Raw genomic sequence first — 18009 nt, 5'->3', positions numbered from 1 at the left:
TGAGATAACACTGAGAGAGTCCTTTTGCTCACCGAGTCTCTCAGTCTGACAGGAGAGGACTCTCCTCCACTTTGTTGATGAAAAAACTCCTTATATCCGTTAGCGTAGCTCGCTAGTACCAGAAGCTAACATCAACGATCTCCGGTACCGGTGCGCTCTCTCTCTCGCACACAAAATGGCTCGTTCCACACACACACAGAGCCGAGCTTTAATGAAACACAGAGACCCAGACGTAATAGTACTGTATCATATTATTTTTTAATCAATAATTCTTCGAAATATGATTTTTTTTTTTTTTTAAATAACCATTTTTCCTCCTGGTCTCTCGCGCCCCATGCCTCTGCGCCCCCTATATATCAGTGGCGAACCGTCAGGGCCTTCAAGATATTCAGAGAATACCCTGGAACACTCAGATAAAACAAACAAAAAATCGATTTAATTATATAAATAAAATGTATATAAAATGAATAAATGAGAATCGTATCTGTGTTGTTGATCTGTAATATTACAGTGTTACGTTGATTTGTTTGTCCTTCTCGGTCCATGCACTACGCATTACAGTGGTTTTGTGTTAGAAAAGAAAGCAACCAATCAGATCTTGTTCTGGGTAGAATATCCTTCAACCAAGGTATTCTACATCCTTGATAGAATGCCCTGGCCGTTGCAATGAATGAGAGCGTAGTGAAAAGACGGACATTATAATGCCGCGGAGGGGGGGGAGGGGGGCGGCGGCGGTGGGTGTGTTTACAGAAGGTCCAGTTGTGATAGCCACGGTTCGCCACTGATATATATATATATATACAGTGCAATAATTATTTCATGCTAAATGAAGCTCTGTTGCTTGGATATCACTAGTGTTACAGCGTAATATACATAACGCAGGGCTCTCAAGTTTTGAACAGAGTTCAGAGTGAGATTTTGGCAGCGGTGCTTGGTACTCCAACTTCTGGCTCCCCTCAAAGTTCCCATGAAGCCCTCTGTACCGCGAATGTCAACAGGGGGGGGGGGTGCTAGTGGAGTATGAAGCCCTCTGTATCGCGAATATCAACGGGGGGGGGGGGGGGGGGGTGCTAGTGTGGAGTGCACGCGTCTCAAACAAGCCTAGTTTTTTTACAAAATTGCAGCGCAACTTGGTGGGCGGTACCCTGGAAAGAAATCTCTGCGTGAGAAATACAAGGTGTGGCGTGTGAGCGTGTGAGCGGAGTTAAATGCGTGTGTCTCACGCCAAATGCGTGAGACTTGAGAGCTCTGTAACGATTGATGTGTACATTAGCATAATTACTAGCTAGCCGCTAGCTGCTAACTGCCGCCTCGTTAATATCAAATCCATCATAATAACAAATCATTACCATGCTGTCATGAACGCGCTGTGCTGTTACGTGTACGCAAATTGACGTGCTTGATGTGAACGAGCATTTTGGTTAAAGTTGCGCATGCGCTATGAGCGCAAATACGGGTACTTCTCAGGCATGCCGGTTAATCTGTGACGTTTCGCTCTCTCAAAAGTTGGGCTGTCACCATAGACATATACTGTAAAGAGTCAACTCTTGAGTCAGACTCTTTATATATCTATGGCTGTCACTACCCGATATGCAGCTCTGCCCGATCTGCAGTGCGCATGTGCGAGATGGTCCGCCAAATTGGACAACTCCGGACGGCAACCCAAGTAGGACAAAATTGACACAGTGGCTTTTGGCAAAATTCAAAAATAAAACGAGAGAGAGATGGGTTATTGTTATTACAACGTGACTTCACTATTATTTAACAACTGTTTTTATTGGGTTCTTTTATTTGGGGTTAAGTATATTGTCAGAATAAGTGAGAAATGGATTTAACTTCTGTTAGACAGCTATCATACTGAATACATATTTACTGTGAATTTGTGCAAAAATGTATGGCATATAGCTGTCTAATGAATGAGGCCCCGCCTCCCACGCTGTATCCAGTTCTTATTATACATCCATGTGCTATCGGTATGATCGGTATATGTGTTACGTCTACTTCCTTAGTTTAACTTTAAACCATTCTGGTTGGTTGGGAACCCCCGTGTGATGTATCCGGTTTGAGACCCCTCTGATTGGCCACTGTAAATGCCACTCGTCATCTCTCTCAACAGCGCTCTTATTATTGTTGTGAGACTCCCGCAGGCATGGCGGACAGAGCGAAGCATTGAAGGTCTGGGTGCACTTTAAACATTTTTTTTGGCGATAGTGCAAGGTGCAATCTATGTACTCAATTAGTTGCTTGTAAAGTATGGCGTTATATTTGTGCCTCTATCCTGAGCACGCAATGAAACATGTTGAGCTTAGAAAATGCTATTGAGCGCGCACTTGAACATTTTTGAGTACAGAGAAATATATTTTCTCTCATAAAACTCCTGCTCCGTGCGCAAGCAGACCGCTACACGCGCTCTCTCTCTCCCTTGCTCGCTCGACCTCTCCACCCTGTGCGCGCTCAGCTTTGCCTGCGCTCGCTCAAGTTATCACAGCGTTACAAATGTGCCACAAAATCAACCAATTGGAGAACTCGAGAAGCATATCATGCAGTTTGTCTGTGCCTTTTCCTCTGTGTTGTCCTGGCATATAGTCTCCCCCATGGTTTGCTGTGCTGCCGGGGGATGCTCCAAGCGCTCAGAGAAAGGAGTACACATGTAAAGTTTCCCCACTGACACAGAGAGGAGGAAAGAATGGCTGGCTCAAGTCAGCAGGAGCAATTTAACCATCACAAAAGACAGCAACAGCAACAACATATGTGAGGTAATCATATTTTTCACAAAACGAAGACCACACCATTGGGAAGCTTAACGTCTGTTTAATAAAAATAAGGAACAGGGAGAGGCTTGCTAAACTCTGGGAGTTGAGACTCAGGTGCAGGGTGAGGTTCTCATTGCAAGTCTTCAGGCTCCATTGAACCCCCCCCTTGTGCTGAAAGAGGGAGACAAAGACAGGAGAAAGGGTTAAATACATCTAGCAACCTATAGGATGGGAAATTGCTGACCTATTTTAAACTTACCTTGTGTTTTCACTCTCACTTAAGTCCCTTTCCCTTTGCCATCAATCCAAAATCAGCTGAGCTGCAACATAATACAGACAGGTAATAATAAACAGAATCACAAGGACAATAATGGCTCTGCTAAAAACATTCACCCATAAGTTACGCTTTTGTTTACTGTTTGGAATTCTCAAATATGCACTCTAAATCCATATCAATAGCGATGTGTCACACAAATAGCTCTCTTCCTTATTATTGTGTAACGTTCGTTAACTATATTATACTAGCTTGAACTCCAAAATGGATATCCTCATTTCACCACCTCCACCCACTACAATCACACGCCCCAATGTTATATTTAACTCCCTCCACCCCGGATAAAAGCACGTTAAGAAGCCCCTTTTCTCTAATTCCACAACGTTGGAAGAAATAACATAAAGAGAACGGAATTCAGTGTTTCCCCTACCATTGTCTTGGCGGGGCGCTGCGCCCTGCCAAAGGAGCGCCGCGCCCTGCCTGAAATTCAAGGTGTTTTTATTTTTGTTTTTTATTTAAAACAAATATATATATATAGCACCAAATTTCAACTGAAGTAATCTATCTACGGTCACTTTTCACATTGAACATGTGCACTTTTATTAAATAAACTAAACGCCATGTTATTTATCCAATGTGTTCATGTTTGAGTGTCCACTGATTTGCGTATTGACATTCTCCCTCTGCGCTGTTTCTGAAGGGCGGGGCTCACACACACACGAATGCACACACTCACGCTCACAATCAGAGACAAGAGGCGAGGAAAGGAGAACAACAAAGTGTAAAAAAGTCAAACAAATCTGCTTTATTGCCCCGAGCTCTGCTGTCTGCCCGTTTGTGTGTCCCCCCAAGTTTCAAATTCGTTTATTATTATTTTTTAACCGCAAGCCGTTATCGTCACGGGAGAAGGACACACACAGCCTGCCCAGGTGGACGCGCGCGAACGCGACAACGAAGGTAGCGTGCGCATTCTAAAAATAGCTCACAGATGGAGCAGCTACCGCGGTTTTGAACTACAGCATTGAGATGTGAGTTGGTTTATTCAGTAAATTAGCTCAGGATATTTGGATGTTCTGTCTAAACCTGTTGATGTGAGGCAAATGCAGGACTTGCTAGCTTAATGCTACCGGCATTTAGCGGCAGTGACTCAACAAATTGCCTCTAAAAATGTATCGTCAGCAATGTATGACAAGCAGACTGCTCGTTTAATGTTAGACTCACACCAATAGCTCAATATGATCATAACACAGAGGCGCGGGAAGGTATTTTGAGTGGGGGTGCTGAGGTGCTGGACTCCAGTGAACACTATTATGGGCACTATAGAGCACGCACAAAGAAACTCCCCACACGGAAACACACAGTAAACCCGCGACTGTTACAATGAAGGCTCGATAATCAGCTCACGGCATATAGGCAGGGGTAAAGTGCTATTTTTTTACGAGTGGGGAGCGGACCTCACCTTCTCTAGGGGGGTCCGGGGGGATGCTCCCCCGGGAAGATTTTTTTTAAATATTGAAGTTAAAAGCATCAATCTGGTGCACTTTGAGAGCAACATTAAGAGATGTATGGATACATCTCTCAACACCCAGATGAAACACAACTGTAAGCAGATGTTCTTTTTCTTTATGGATATTTTACAAATCACTCCCCTTTCAAACTGTATTCTTGTTTTACTGCCATATAGTATTTCATAATTGTTTTTTCCTTTATTCTCTTATTTTTTTTATAAATATAATGATCATATGAAGGTGTGCCGCGGAAATAATCTTTTGAATAATTTTTGACCAAACCGTTTGAGACCCATTGAGATAACTTAGACTAAAGTTAACTATCTAAACACTCAGAGAGTCCTTTAGCTCACCTGAGCCTCTCAGTCTGAGAGTAGAGCTCTCCTCCAGCTTGTTGTGGAACAAACACCTCCGTATGTCCGTTAGTGCAGCTAGCTAACCAGATGCTAACAACACGGTCCCTGCTGCTGGCACCGGTCCCTCTCTCTCTCTCCCTCTCTCACACACACTAAATGCGCTATTTCCGCACACACACAGAGCCGCGAGCTTCAATGACACAAGCACACTTTTATTTCCATCCAACTCTCTGATTGGTCTGGTGTCTTGCCTCTGTTGCATTCACTGAACACGGGAAATTACAGTCCTGCCGTCCTTTCTAGTGTCTTGATGAGATTCAGGTAAAGCACGGTTAATGTATTATATTATTGAGGTAGAATTGTCCGGGGCTACAGAAAAAACATTCGGGGCAGGCCAAAATATCATTTTACCAACAATGTGGAATTTATTGGCTACATATTACACAGATTATGCACAGCGGGAGCAGCAATAACCGTCAAATAATAATTCAGACAGGGGAGCTCCGCACCCCCTGCCTGCCGCTAGGGGGTGCTGCAGCGCCCTCAGCATCCCCCTTCCCGCGTCCATGTATAACACGATTGCTTTCATATCAGAGATCAGATGAGATGGAGCGGCCTCCAGTGTAACACTGTACTGTATTACTTTTTAATGTACAAATACTTTGTTACTGTACGATATCAATAACAATAATCCACTGCTCCTCTCTTCTCCAGAGGATAACAAAAATGTGGGCGCGCCGACATTTTTTTTCGACCAGCACCCTGCCAAGGCAGTAAACCCAGGGGAAACACTGTAGGCTGTTCATGGTTAACGTGTGTTGCTAACTTTATCCGGTATCCTAGCCTCATCTGTCCGGTTGAAAATTAATGCAAGCTCTACTATGCCCATTGTAGAACAGGAAACAGAAGTTGGTCCAGGTTCTGGTCAACCCAAAATTGTGATAGAGAGAGTAACATGTTTTGTCATTCTGCCACCTCTAATGCTTACAGCAAGTAATCAATACCTCAGAAGGGTTCATGTACATGTAGCCTACGGTTTGTTAGCCGTTTGCTTAAACTACCCCTATAGCTATGTTGCCGGCTAGCAAACTCAGGCATTGCAAACAATAACGTGATATCAGAAAACTAGAAATGTATAACTCACCTGACACTATGGCGTACTATTTTCTTTATTCAAGTCTGTCAAGTCCTGTAAATGTCAATGATGGATGTGTAATAAGAACGTCAACAGCCTGATGGCAACCGAAAATCCCTCTCTCATCTCAGATAGAAGATATGATTGGAGACGACCAGCCAATCAGAATTGCCCTTCTCGAGTTCTCCGATTGGTTGGTTTTGTGGCACATTTGTAACGCTGTGACAACTTGAGCGAGCGCAGGCAAAGCTGAGCGCGCACAGGGTGGAGAGGTCGAGCGAGCGAGGGAGAGAGAGCGCGTGCAGCGGTCTGCTTGCGCACGGAGCAGGAGTTTTATGAGAAAATATATTTCTCTGTGCTCAAAAATGTTCAAGTGTGCGCTCAATAGCATTTTCTAAGCTCAACATGTTTCATTGCGTGCTCAGGATAGAGGCATAAATATAACTCCATAGTAAAGGGGGTAACACAAGCAACTTAATGAAGCATTTGCAAACGAGACACTCAGGCCCAATCCCAAATCACTCCCTCGACCCTACCCCTCCGTGACGGAGTGAACTCCGTCTGTAGCCACACTCACAGCTCAACGAGGCTCCCTCCTGTCAGATGGAGGGAGTAAATACAGCAGCAAGCTTTGGGACGGCCTCCCCTCTCTCCGGCAGAAACAGGAAATGCTGTAACTGTATGTAACAACGGTTTCAAATCAGCATCTCTTAGACAAAAAGTTTAAATTAATAACTCAAATAAAACTCCAAACATCTTTCATTGTGTTTCAAAGCTCTTTTAGTTTTAAACCTGATGTTTATAAGCTTCTTAGTTTTTGCAACAGTCTGTAAGTATACACAACTTTATAATAAAATGCACACATTTACCTTTTTCTAGACTAAACACAGGTATGATCCTAAGTTAAAAACATATTAACATCGCAGTTTATAGTGGATGTTTACTTGTTAACAGCTTTTTTCCTGACGGACACACACAGCGTAACTCCGGTCAGATAGAGACCGGTCTCAAGTCAGCACCGCTGCAGACTCCATGGCAGACTCGCTGTTTGAGGGTTATGGCTCGAAAGGATTCGTCTTGTGTAAAACTCTCGCGAGAGTTTGGCTGAATGTCACGTGGATGAATGTTTACGTTTGGCAGGCAGCCTTTCAGTTACGATCGTTAACACCAGTGGGCCACAGCAAATGATGATGAGAAGCTAAACTATCTATTAATTATGTCAATTATAGGGAGTGTGATTGTTGAAATAGGGTGTTAGCGGTCTTGCTGGTGTTCACAGAAGAATGACAACACTGTAGATCAGGTGTTCCCAAACTTTTCAGCCCGCGACCCCCAAAATAACAGTGCCAGAGACTGGCGACCCCCTGTCGACGGGGGGGGGGGGCTAGTGAATTAATTTCAGTTTTCCGCACTCTCGCGGGAGTGTCATTATTGTCTCACTACTACTATTACTATTACTACTACTATTACTATCACTACTGTCATTATTAGGCTGTAATTTGTTATATACTGTTGGAATGGGTAAGCAGGCCTATTGTTTTTGGATATTTGTGGAGTCAGGTGGTCCATGAGTGTTTTTTATTGGTTAAGTGGTCCTTGGTATGAAAAAGTTTGAGAAACACTGCGCTAGTGGATTGTCAAAGGGGGAGCCTCGTTGCGGGGAAATTATACAGATGGCTAGTCTGCCCCTGAAAATGTCTATGCAAACGTTATTATTATTAATAATAAATCAAATCAAAATTATAAAACAAATTTATCAATTTTTTTTTATTATTATTTTTTTTTTCCATTTTTATTTTGTAATCATCTCGCGACCCCCACTCGGGGAACCCCTGCTGTAGATCACCAACACTATGGTTTATTTTGTATTCGCAAGCAAGTCAACGTTGTCGCAGTAAAAGTCCCAAGATAGCTCCTGGTGCAATAAAATGTTCCCTTTCAGTGCTTTACTATTATGTCTGATGTTTCTCTATTAATATTGCTTCTGCATTAATGTGTATGTTGCATCATGTTACTGCTGTAGATGTGTTTCCGAGCCACTCCGATTACAACGAGAGTTACAACGAGAACGTGACGTCATATTTACACTAGACGGATCCTTTCTAGCCATAACCCTGTTTGAGGGCTTGATAGCCCACTCCCCCTCCACACTCGTTGGTTTGGAACAGCACTTAATATGGCGGACCGTCCGCACGAACGCGCAAACGGAGGGGTAGCGTGTAGGGGTAGGGTGTAGGGGGCGGGCCTCAATAGCCGCTTTCACACCGCAAGACTTGCCGTACTTTAGTGCCGGCACTAAAGTACCAAGGCACTGAATCCGCCAGGGGGCTAGTGCCAATCGCATTCACACCGCAGTAATTTCCCTTAGGCAAGATTACGCTGACGTCACTTCGTCTTCTTCTTCTCTGGGTTTACTGGCAGGCCGCAAAACCACTTCACGGCGAGTACAAAAAAAAACGAGAGAAGAAGAACTACTGTACACGGGGGAGGGGGTATAAAGCCTACCCGCTGTACATGAGGCGTTTGTTTACTTTCCGACCTCAGACATGATTGTTGTCTTTTTGCTCATGCTATACAGCTTTGTAACTGGGTTATTGCAGCCAACTAGGGATTTGACCTACTCGTCGGATGCTGTAAGTGCAATGCTGGTTCAGAATCGCAGGCGGTTAAAAGGTGGCTTTCGGAAAAGGATTGGACGACGAAAGGCACACACTATAGCCATGTTTCGCCGTAGGATGGCTGAAGTCGATCAGTGTTTTCCTCATCATTCCACCGCTCCGGTGTTGTAGTAAGTGTGGTCATAACTGCTTTAAAGTACAAAAAACCGACTCGCTCAGGAGTGGATGTGGTTTTGTAGCGAGGAAAAAAATGGCTGCCTAACAAAAAAAAATCAGAGTCTAACGGGGCGTGGTTTGCAATTCACCCAGCCAATAGAAATAGAATAGAAATTGGCATTCTTTTATCACCAGGTTCGTACCACCTCTCTTGCAGGGACTGAAAATGGCAAAAAGAGTTCCCGGCACTGAGTAGTCCCGGCGGTGTGAACGCGACATTATTGGTACTAACGGAACTAAAGAACCAAAGTACCAGGGAAAGTCCTGCGGTGTGAATGCGGCTATTGAATCTAAAACGGTGCTAGCGATACTGCTAGTGCTAATAGTGCTAGCGGGCTTCAGCCGCGCCATGTGTAAATGTGACCTGAGCGAAGGCTCGCAGGCAGGTTAGCTGCTGCGCACGGGTAATATGTTTTGTTTACCTGAGTGCAGTCTTGCAGGCACATCGCCTTGTCTTTTTTTAGTTTATTAACACTGACAGTGTATTAATGTGAGCTCCTACACTTATAATAATGTGGCCTTTCATTTAATGCTTTATAAACCAGTTAAACTTACAAATGTCATTGTGTATTGGAAAACTGCATTTAAATGTTGTTAAAGGTCAACGTTTCAATGTATGGTTCAGCAATTGTTGGTCGTTTACTAGGAATTGACATATTTTAAACTCAAATACGTTGTTCTATGTTTAAACCTTCAGACACATTTTGACGCGTTTCAGTTCAGCGCATCATTTATTTTGTGATTATTTAAAAGTACAATCCAGAATAATATACGTACTCGCCTTTATCTTTTTGCCATCTTAGCCTTTTGACCAATTTCTTCATATCACAGTTTTGCATGATGTCACTGTAGGACAATGTTTTAAGGATCTCTTGTCGAGCTAGGTTGTCAGTTTGAAATGTCTGGATGAAGATGTAACTGATTTACAAATGTTAAAAATTTTTAAAAAAAAATGCCTCTTTTCATCCTCTGTCTGAGGGAAAATCCCCAAAAAGCATGATAGGGCGAGCCAGGCCCCTTTAAGTTATTTTATTTATTTTTGTCTGCTTCTGAGAAGCTAATGTATAAGTTATACAGTTATTTCTGCAAGAAAATTACAATACAGTTACTGTTTAATCTTCACATCTTGTATTCATGTGTATAATTTTGAGCACCAAATTATTGAAAAGTATCGATAAGAGTATTGAAAAATACTGATACCGATGAGCAGTACCGGTACCGGTACCGGTATTGATAAAATCCTAACGATACCCATCCCTACTTACCACATATATTATCACAAAGGTTTATAGCGCAATATGCTCAACATAACTATCAAACACGACATGCAATAGAAGGAAGGTTCGTATTACCCAAATCTAAATCAAATATGTGACAGAAAACTGTCATATACAGAGCCATGTTCAGCTTCACCCGTCTATATCATTCAGGAAAATTTAACATTTAACTGTGCCTGTGGGTATGTCTATATTATTATGTACACTTATTTGTATTTTTTTGTTTGGCCTTAGGATGGCGAAAATTGGATGACGACTTTAGTTTTCATTTCATACAGCACTGTAAATTGTATGAAATTATGAGCTGTTTTGTTTTAATGTTGTTGTATGTATGTGTATGTATGTATGCTTTGCGTGTGTGAAGACCCCCAGAAGAATAGCCAATGCTCATGCTAGTGCTAATTGGGATCCTAATAAAGACAAAGATTACAAATCAACATATAATGCCTCACACCACAGTATTACTATATTTTCAGAGGGCATGATAGATCAATGCAACAAGATTAAGGAAGGCCCAGGAGGTGGTCCATTAAGGATATATTGTATCAGAACAGAGCCGTCCACTAACCAATCAGAGCTGACTGGGCTTTGGTTTCAGACGGAGGTTGAAAAGAGGTGCTGCAGCACAGGCAGTATGAGAAAAATAAAGAGCTTTTTGAACATTAAAGCATGGAGACTCAGTAGAGACACTACATACTGATATGAACCTGAAAATGAACAGAATGTGTCTTCTTTAATGCTTTAGAGTTGTGAGTATTTGGAGTTTTTCAACTTTGGACAGAGCCAGGCCAGCGGTTTCCGAGCTTCCAGTCTATTAATCCTCTCATTTCAGCTGTCACTAAATGAACCAGTAATCTGTATAAGCCTTGTTCATTTTGTTAGCTTTTAAACTCATATAGAGGAGCTTTTTTCATTGACAGGCTGAAATGCGTGCTTCAGGTGAATCTCCTACATTATCAAGAGATGCCCCCCCCCAGGCTCACAGCAGGCTGTCCAAGGACAAGGAGCCCAGCAGGAAGCCTCCAGCCCGCCGGGAGCAGCTCAGCTCCAGCCCCCTTCTCACTGGCCCAATACGGCTGCTCCAGGACTGCCTTCACAAGTCCCTCAAATCCTTCCCCAGCACCCAGCAGTCTTCGCCCCCCTCTGCCCAACACACCTGTGCTGCTGCCAGCCACCACGCTTCCCTCAATGCACTTAATCACACATGCCAGAATTCCCTTCAAATATCTGACCCTGAACAATACAACCACTCCAACTTCGCTCATCCCTTCCACCAGCATGGGGCCAGCAGCTGGAACAGCTCAGGACCCCACACCTGCCCTGGCGTCCTGCCTCCCCGGCAGCCCTCAGAGGCTGTAAGGATGGCTTGCAGATCTAGCTCCTATGAAAAGTCCTCCTACTTTGTAAAGTCAGCTAATTCTTCAAAAGCTGCATCTCCCATGCAATCCCCTCACCTATCACCTCGTCCCTCTCCATGTCCCTCCCCCTTCCCCTCCCTCATCACACCTGCTGCTCCAACCTGTAGTCCTGACCGGCCCTGCTCCCCCGCCCTCACCCACAAAGTCATCCTGACCGACATGAACTGGCTGTCTGCAGACTGCCGAACACAGCAAAGAGGTACACGTATGAGTGTTTGGTTTCCCTTTGCAGAGACCATCTCTACATGGGCAAGACATTCTTATTTGTTACAAATACCTATAAACAACATTGCCTTTGTGATTTTGTTATGTATATATATTCTAGAATATTTTCTATACAGTATATACAATCCGTTATGGAAAAAATACTACACTATACTATACTAATACAAGTGTGATCAAATCGTATTGAAATGTTGGAAATACATATTTATATATAATATTTATATATGAGATAGATAGTACGGTGGCCCTGAAGTGCAAGACACCACAGCATTTCAGAAAACACTACAGCATTTCAGAAAACCCAACAGCATTTCACAAAACGCCACAGCATTTCACAAAACACAACAGCATTTCACAAAACGCCACAGCATTTCAGAAAACACAACAGCATTTCAGAAAACACCACAGCATTTCAGAAAACACCACAGCATTTCACATTGGACGGAAAGGGTATTCCTTTAGCTGCTCCGTCCACACTCACAACAACGTCATACAGACATAAATAAAGCAGCGACTGTATTCGCCATGACATAGACAGTCTGTGGTTTGTACATGTTTAACTTTTGTCTAGTTTCTGAACAGATATGAGGAGCTGTGAGCTCTGAGTGTGTGCGAACGGCTGATGTGTTGGGACCACGTTGGGACATATTGCGCTGTCGGGCGTTGACCAATCACGAAGCGTCATTTCTTGACTGGCAGCAAAAACAACCAATCACAGCAGGGCTTCTCTGGCTGGCTCTGTCCAATCACAAACAAGAAGTGTTCTCCCTAAGGAATACCCTTTCCGTCCAATGTGAAATGCTGTGGTGTTTTCTGAAATGCTGTGGCGTTTTTTGAAATGCTGAGGCGTTTTGTGAAATGCTGCGGCGTTTTGTGAAATGCTGTAGTGTTTTCTGAAATGATTTTGTGAAATGCTGTGGCGTTTTGTGAAATGCTGTAGTGTTTTCTGAAATGCTGTTGTGTTTTCTGAAATGCTGTGGTGTCTTGCACTTCAGGGCCACCGTAAGATAGCATGTCTTTGTTGAATAATGGTTCTGTGTGGTGAGGTAACAGCAGAACCGCGGCATGTGTGGACTGACTAACTCTGTGAGGCCTCATCCAGGGGCCACTCTCTCCCAGCTGTCAGACAGTGGCCAGACTCTGAGTGAGGACAGTGGGGTGGATATAGCCGAGGCAGGGGGCCTCTGTAAGGAAGGCAACCCTCGGCCCAGCAAGAACCCGCAGGGCCATCTAGAAAAGCCAGGGGCCCATGCCCCCCCTCCAGGAACCAGACAGGTAAATAATCCCTTCAAGAAGTTGCTGGATGCACCATGTTTAGTTTGTTCTTATCCAGATTGTCCTGTTAAACTCAATTTGTTAAGAATGTGTGACTTCAGCTCTGTTCAACACTACTCCTGTTGCCTTGATTCAATCGACTCAAACAAACACAAATCTGAAGTCATCTGCATACAAGGAGAGGTACATCACTAATGTCAGCGTTAGACAAGCTTTCAATAATGTATTCTTTGAGTAATGTTTGTTCAAATTTGTTTTCTTTTCATTGTAACATTTTAACAAGATATGAAGTTCTCAAAAGAGCAGGTTCTGACCACTATTCACAGACTTAGATTGTCTTGTTGGCCACCAAAGCAAGAGTTATAACATTTATAGTGTGACATGTGGAAACATTTTAATTTAAATGTATACAAAAATGTAACTGAAAAAATCAAACAGTTTTATCTCAATCCAGTTGGAGCATGCAAGTACAGATTAAAAAAGAAATACTAAATCAAAAACAATAAGCAGATCATAAAAGAGGTGTCTGGTACTAATGTTTGAACTCCACTTTCCAATCACAAACAATTGCACAGTAATATTTTGGAGCTGACTTCATTAGAAGCCTCAGCATCGATCTCTGGGCAGCGCAGTCCTTTCTCTCCGTCACAGTTCAAAGTCTGGGCAGGACAGACAGAGGGAAATGTGAGTGCATCATTTCATCTGTCAAGGTTGACCTTGTCCTGAAAAACACAGCACCTTTTGTTCACACTCTATAACTGCTGCATTATCATTCATCTTAAAATAGTTTTAGGCATGTCAAGGCTTTTCTGATGATTGGAAGTATTTTATATATCATGAGAAGTTGAATGACTAAAACAGCATAATATTTGTGAAAATTACTTTCAAACTACATTTGGGTCTTTAAGTAGGTTTAAAGAAACTCATAAGAACTATTTACACGTGCTATTTCAACTAGCAGGCCTGAAGACATATGGGAGGGAAAAACACGTAGAGAAGAGTTTTATCATTCAAAGATTTAAAGTAAACATTCTGATGCAAGTGAAGAAAGAGAAAAAAACATATACACACAATATTCAACAGTTTCAAATTGGAGTATGTCATGTATTTCATGCTTAGCAACTGTCTTCTTTTCCTCTCTCTGCTGAACATCAGTGAAACTCTATCTTCTTAGTGTGGAAAGACTGATGCAACGCATAGCAGAGCATCATATGACATAAACAATGACTCTGTGCCCCTCAGTATGGCGCTGTTGAATGCTTGCTCCATTTTAAATAAATCCTTCTTATTGAATGATTTTTTTTACGGAGCCCCCCTGGTGACATTGGTGAGAAAAATATTAATACGTGGCCACTTATTAATAATGCGTGGCCACAAATTAGTTATTGTGTTCCCACGCATTAGTAATTTTTGGGAACACAATAATTATTACGCAATAAATAAATCCAGATAGTCTATAGAAACTGATGACTGAGTGACAACACTACAGATGTAGCACCTCATTTCAGACAGTTTGAAACGCGGGGGCCGTGGCCGGCACGGGGTCTGCCCTCGCTCAAAGGAAAACCTCCAGCGTGACTTGAGACCGCCCCCTTGATAAATCAATTTAACTATAATCAGGGTTCGTACGGTCATTGGAAACCTGGAAAAGTCATGGAAATTCAAAATGCAAATTCCAGGCCCTGGAAAAGTTATGGAAAACAATATTTTTCCCAAAGTTTTGGAAAAGTCATGGAAATGTAACTAAAGTTGCGTCAAATATAATTTACATTTTATCTAATCGCTATATAATCTGCGGTCGCGAGCGGTTATGTGCCATTATGACGCGCATGGTGTTCTTTTTTAATATATGAATCGAGAGCTGTGTGCTCGAGTCTTCCTGCCTGTCGGGCCGGCTGAACTCTGCTGCTCCGGGATGAGGGTCAGCTACATTATCTACGGTGCGTTCGTTAAATGTGCGGAGTCACTGTGGCACAGACTGCACCGCTGGTGAACAGCTGTTAGAACGGGCCGTTCAGGTGTTCAGAGCAGAGCGGCAGAACGTGATGTGAACTGAAAAGTTTTTCGGTTGCAATATCATTTAAGGAATCATTGAGCTAGATTGTCACTATCTGCTAACGTTAGCTTTAGCCTTCGTTTTCTAATAGTTTTTTTCATAGGCTATAAACAGAGGTGGTATAAGCAGGGGCGTAGCTGGAAATTCTGGGCCCCATGAAATAATCTATTTGTGGCCCCCCAATCCGTGCGAATGCGCGTTAGCGCGCATGCTAAAAAAAATGTGGCCATTTATTTATTGATGAAAACGCATAATATGGTTTTTACCTATACATTCGGATCAGCAGTTCAGCACCTGAACTGTTGGTGGGTGAGCCTAGTAAAGGATGTCGCATTGCGTTCATCTTCAATGAATGGACCAATGCAATAGTCTACCAAAGAACCTTCAGTCGCACTAGCTAGGCATATTTTCCCCTATTCTTGTGACAATGTTTTCTGATACTCAACATACAAAAGCTGTTACTTGTCCTGTCTCTCTGTAATCCCATCTCCAACACAAATAGTCTACTCAAGCACACTATTAGGTTGACAGACACTTACATTTTGATGTGCTCTGTAGTATACAATCGTTCCCTGCTTGGATATACCTTTTACGAAGCAGATTTTGAACTGTCGCGGGCAGAGCACTAGCTTTTTTGCTGTAGCGGCCGGGTTGCTGCCTTTCTCAGCAGAGTGCTAAAGCCCTATCTGTTACACACGCAAGTAATTCGAGGAGGCGCGAGTGACAAGTGTTGAGCTATTGGTGGGGACAATTCAGGATTCTTGGATACTGGTGGGGTCATGACCTTGCGTCCACCCCCTGAACGACACGATGAAACCCAACCTCGAAAACCCTGTTGAAGTTAATGAACTGTAATGGACTGCAAGATATCAACATGCACTGACTATCAACTTTATCTTCTGTCTATTTAATTGAAAATTACACCCAATACAGGAATGAACAAACAAAAAATCTCAACATTCTTTGACCTATTAAATTACTGTAAGATTTGAACAACACAAGGACAAAAGTATAAATTAACTGAAGATTTGAACACAATTATAAAACAATAAACTCTCAGGACATGAACACACTTACAGCAAACAATTAAAAATGTAGTGCTAGAGGACTATGCATTAGATAGTAATTGTTCACAATGTGGGCTGTAGCCTGTCAGCTTACTATAGGGAAACATCCCACAATCCTGTCATAGACTGGATTTTTATCCCTAAATCCCGAAAGCCAATCGCCGGACCTTCTTGGTGGAAAAATCTTTTACGGGCTCTTTGAAATCAAGTGACAGAGCCAGCTTGCTTTCAATCGATAACATTGCAAGGCTGTTCAACCTCTCTTGCGACATGGTAGATCTTAAATAGCTCTTGATAAGTTTCAACTTACTAAATGATCTCTCACCACCAGCTACGGTAACTGGGAGCGTCAAGAAAATTCTGAGGGCAATGCAAACGTCTCCAAAAATGCTCTGGAGTTCCATCTTGTATATTGCATTCAGTAGATCAAGAGAGCTACAATCAGGGGGGGAAATGGAAAAAAATATTTTATTGAGATGCCTTATCTCACTCTCAAACTGATCTTTGAGATCCTGTGAGTATTTCTCCCTCAGTGGCTGACACACAGAAGCCATGACACTGTCACTCAACTTCCCAATTTTAAGTATGGCAGCAAATTCTTCAACAATATATGCTGTTGTTTTAGAACCGAGTGTCCAAGTCACTTATGATCTGGTCCATGGCAGTGAAAAAATCCTCCTGACCTGTTCCTTCAGCAGTTTCATCATGAAACCTCTTCCTCCTTCTCTCACGGCAAAGTTCTTTTTTGAAATGAGGTGGAACCTCCATTTCCTTAGCTACCATTGATGCCTCAGACAGAATAGCATCCCATCCATTTCTGAGAGTCTGCATCTGATCTCTTAGTGCAGCAACATTACCTGCCTCCACCTCTATCGAGATTTTCCCTGACTGGAGTATCACATTTCTGTCATCAATAGATTGCAATAATTTCACCCAAATGGTGAGAAGGACAATGGCATCAAATGACATGAGGTAGTTCCTCAGACCAACAGCTTCAGATCTGGCCTCACCTGTGAGACTGCATGAGCTCAGTATGGTAGCAAGGGCTTCAATGACACCAGGTAGGTGCTTTGCTACAGGTTTCACAGCATCAATTCTCGCACTCCAGCGAGTGTCAGATAGCCTATGTACAGAGCAACCTGTTTTCTTTTTGTATATAGACCAACGAGATGGACTGGCACTTACAAATGTGTAGAGGCGGTTAATGTAACCAAAAAAGTTGGACACTTCAGGGCTCGATTCTGCAGCATGCACGCCTACCAGATTCAACGTGTGGGAGGCGAGAAAGTAGCAAGATTATTCTTTTTCAGTATTTGGGCTTGGACTCCCTTGATTTTCCCTGACATATTCGCCCCATTATCATACCCTTGCCCCCTGCAATCACTAATGTCTATCCCTAGATCCAGAAGCACACTCTCCATCATGCCTGCTATTTCACATCCTGTTTTTCCGTTGAAATCTTTGAATTCAATAAATCTTTCAGTGATCTCCCATTCGCCTGTGTCTTCATTATAATGTACATATCTTATGAGCACAACATTTTGCTCGGTGTGGGAAATGTCAGGCGTTGCATCACAAATGATTCCATAGTACAGTATATGGCATCCTCCCTTTCCGTCAGAATGGTTTTTAAAACCTTTTCCCCACACAATTCAATAAACTCGTTCTGGATCTCTGGGCTCAGATAATGAGTTAGCTGGCTTCCTTTTTTGGATGTCCTGATTTTGTCTAAGTGGTCTTTCAAGAGTGGATCATATCGTGACATAAGTTCTACCGTACCTACAAAATGTCCATTGTGGACATCGCCCAAAGCATGCGTTTTACCTCGGAA

The 18009-nt window shown here is 42.8% G+C and overlaps 1 protein-coding gene across 11 annotated transcripts in view; it reads left to right on the top strand.

Moving 5' to 3' along the window:
- Positions 1 to 18009, top strand: part of LOC307042238 (whirlin-like) — a 366287-nt gene that overhangs the window by 236191 nt on the left and 112087 nt on the right. For all 11 annotated transcript variants that reach the window (XM_079686030.1, XM_079686031.1, XM_079686023.1 and 8 more), the window contains 2 exons: positions 11058 to 11754; positions 12883 to 13055. In XM_079686030.1, the coding sequence (XP_079542156.1) occupies positions 11058 to 11754; positions 12883 to 13055 (870 nt within the window). The remainder of the gene's footprint in view (positions 1 to 11057; positions 11755 to 12882; positions 13056 to 18009) is intronic.

Source organism: Notothenia rossii, assembly GCF_949606895.1.
Source record: "Notothenia rossii genome assembly, chromosome: 6".
NCBI lineage: Eukaryota > Metazoa > Chordata > Actinopteri > Perciformes > Nototheniidae > Notothenia > Notothenia rossii.
Note: the sequence above shows the minus strand (reverse complement) of the source record. Positions and strands in the feature narration are given on the sequence as shown.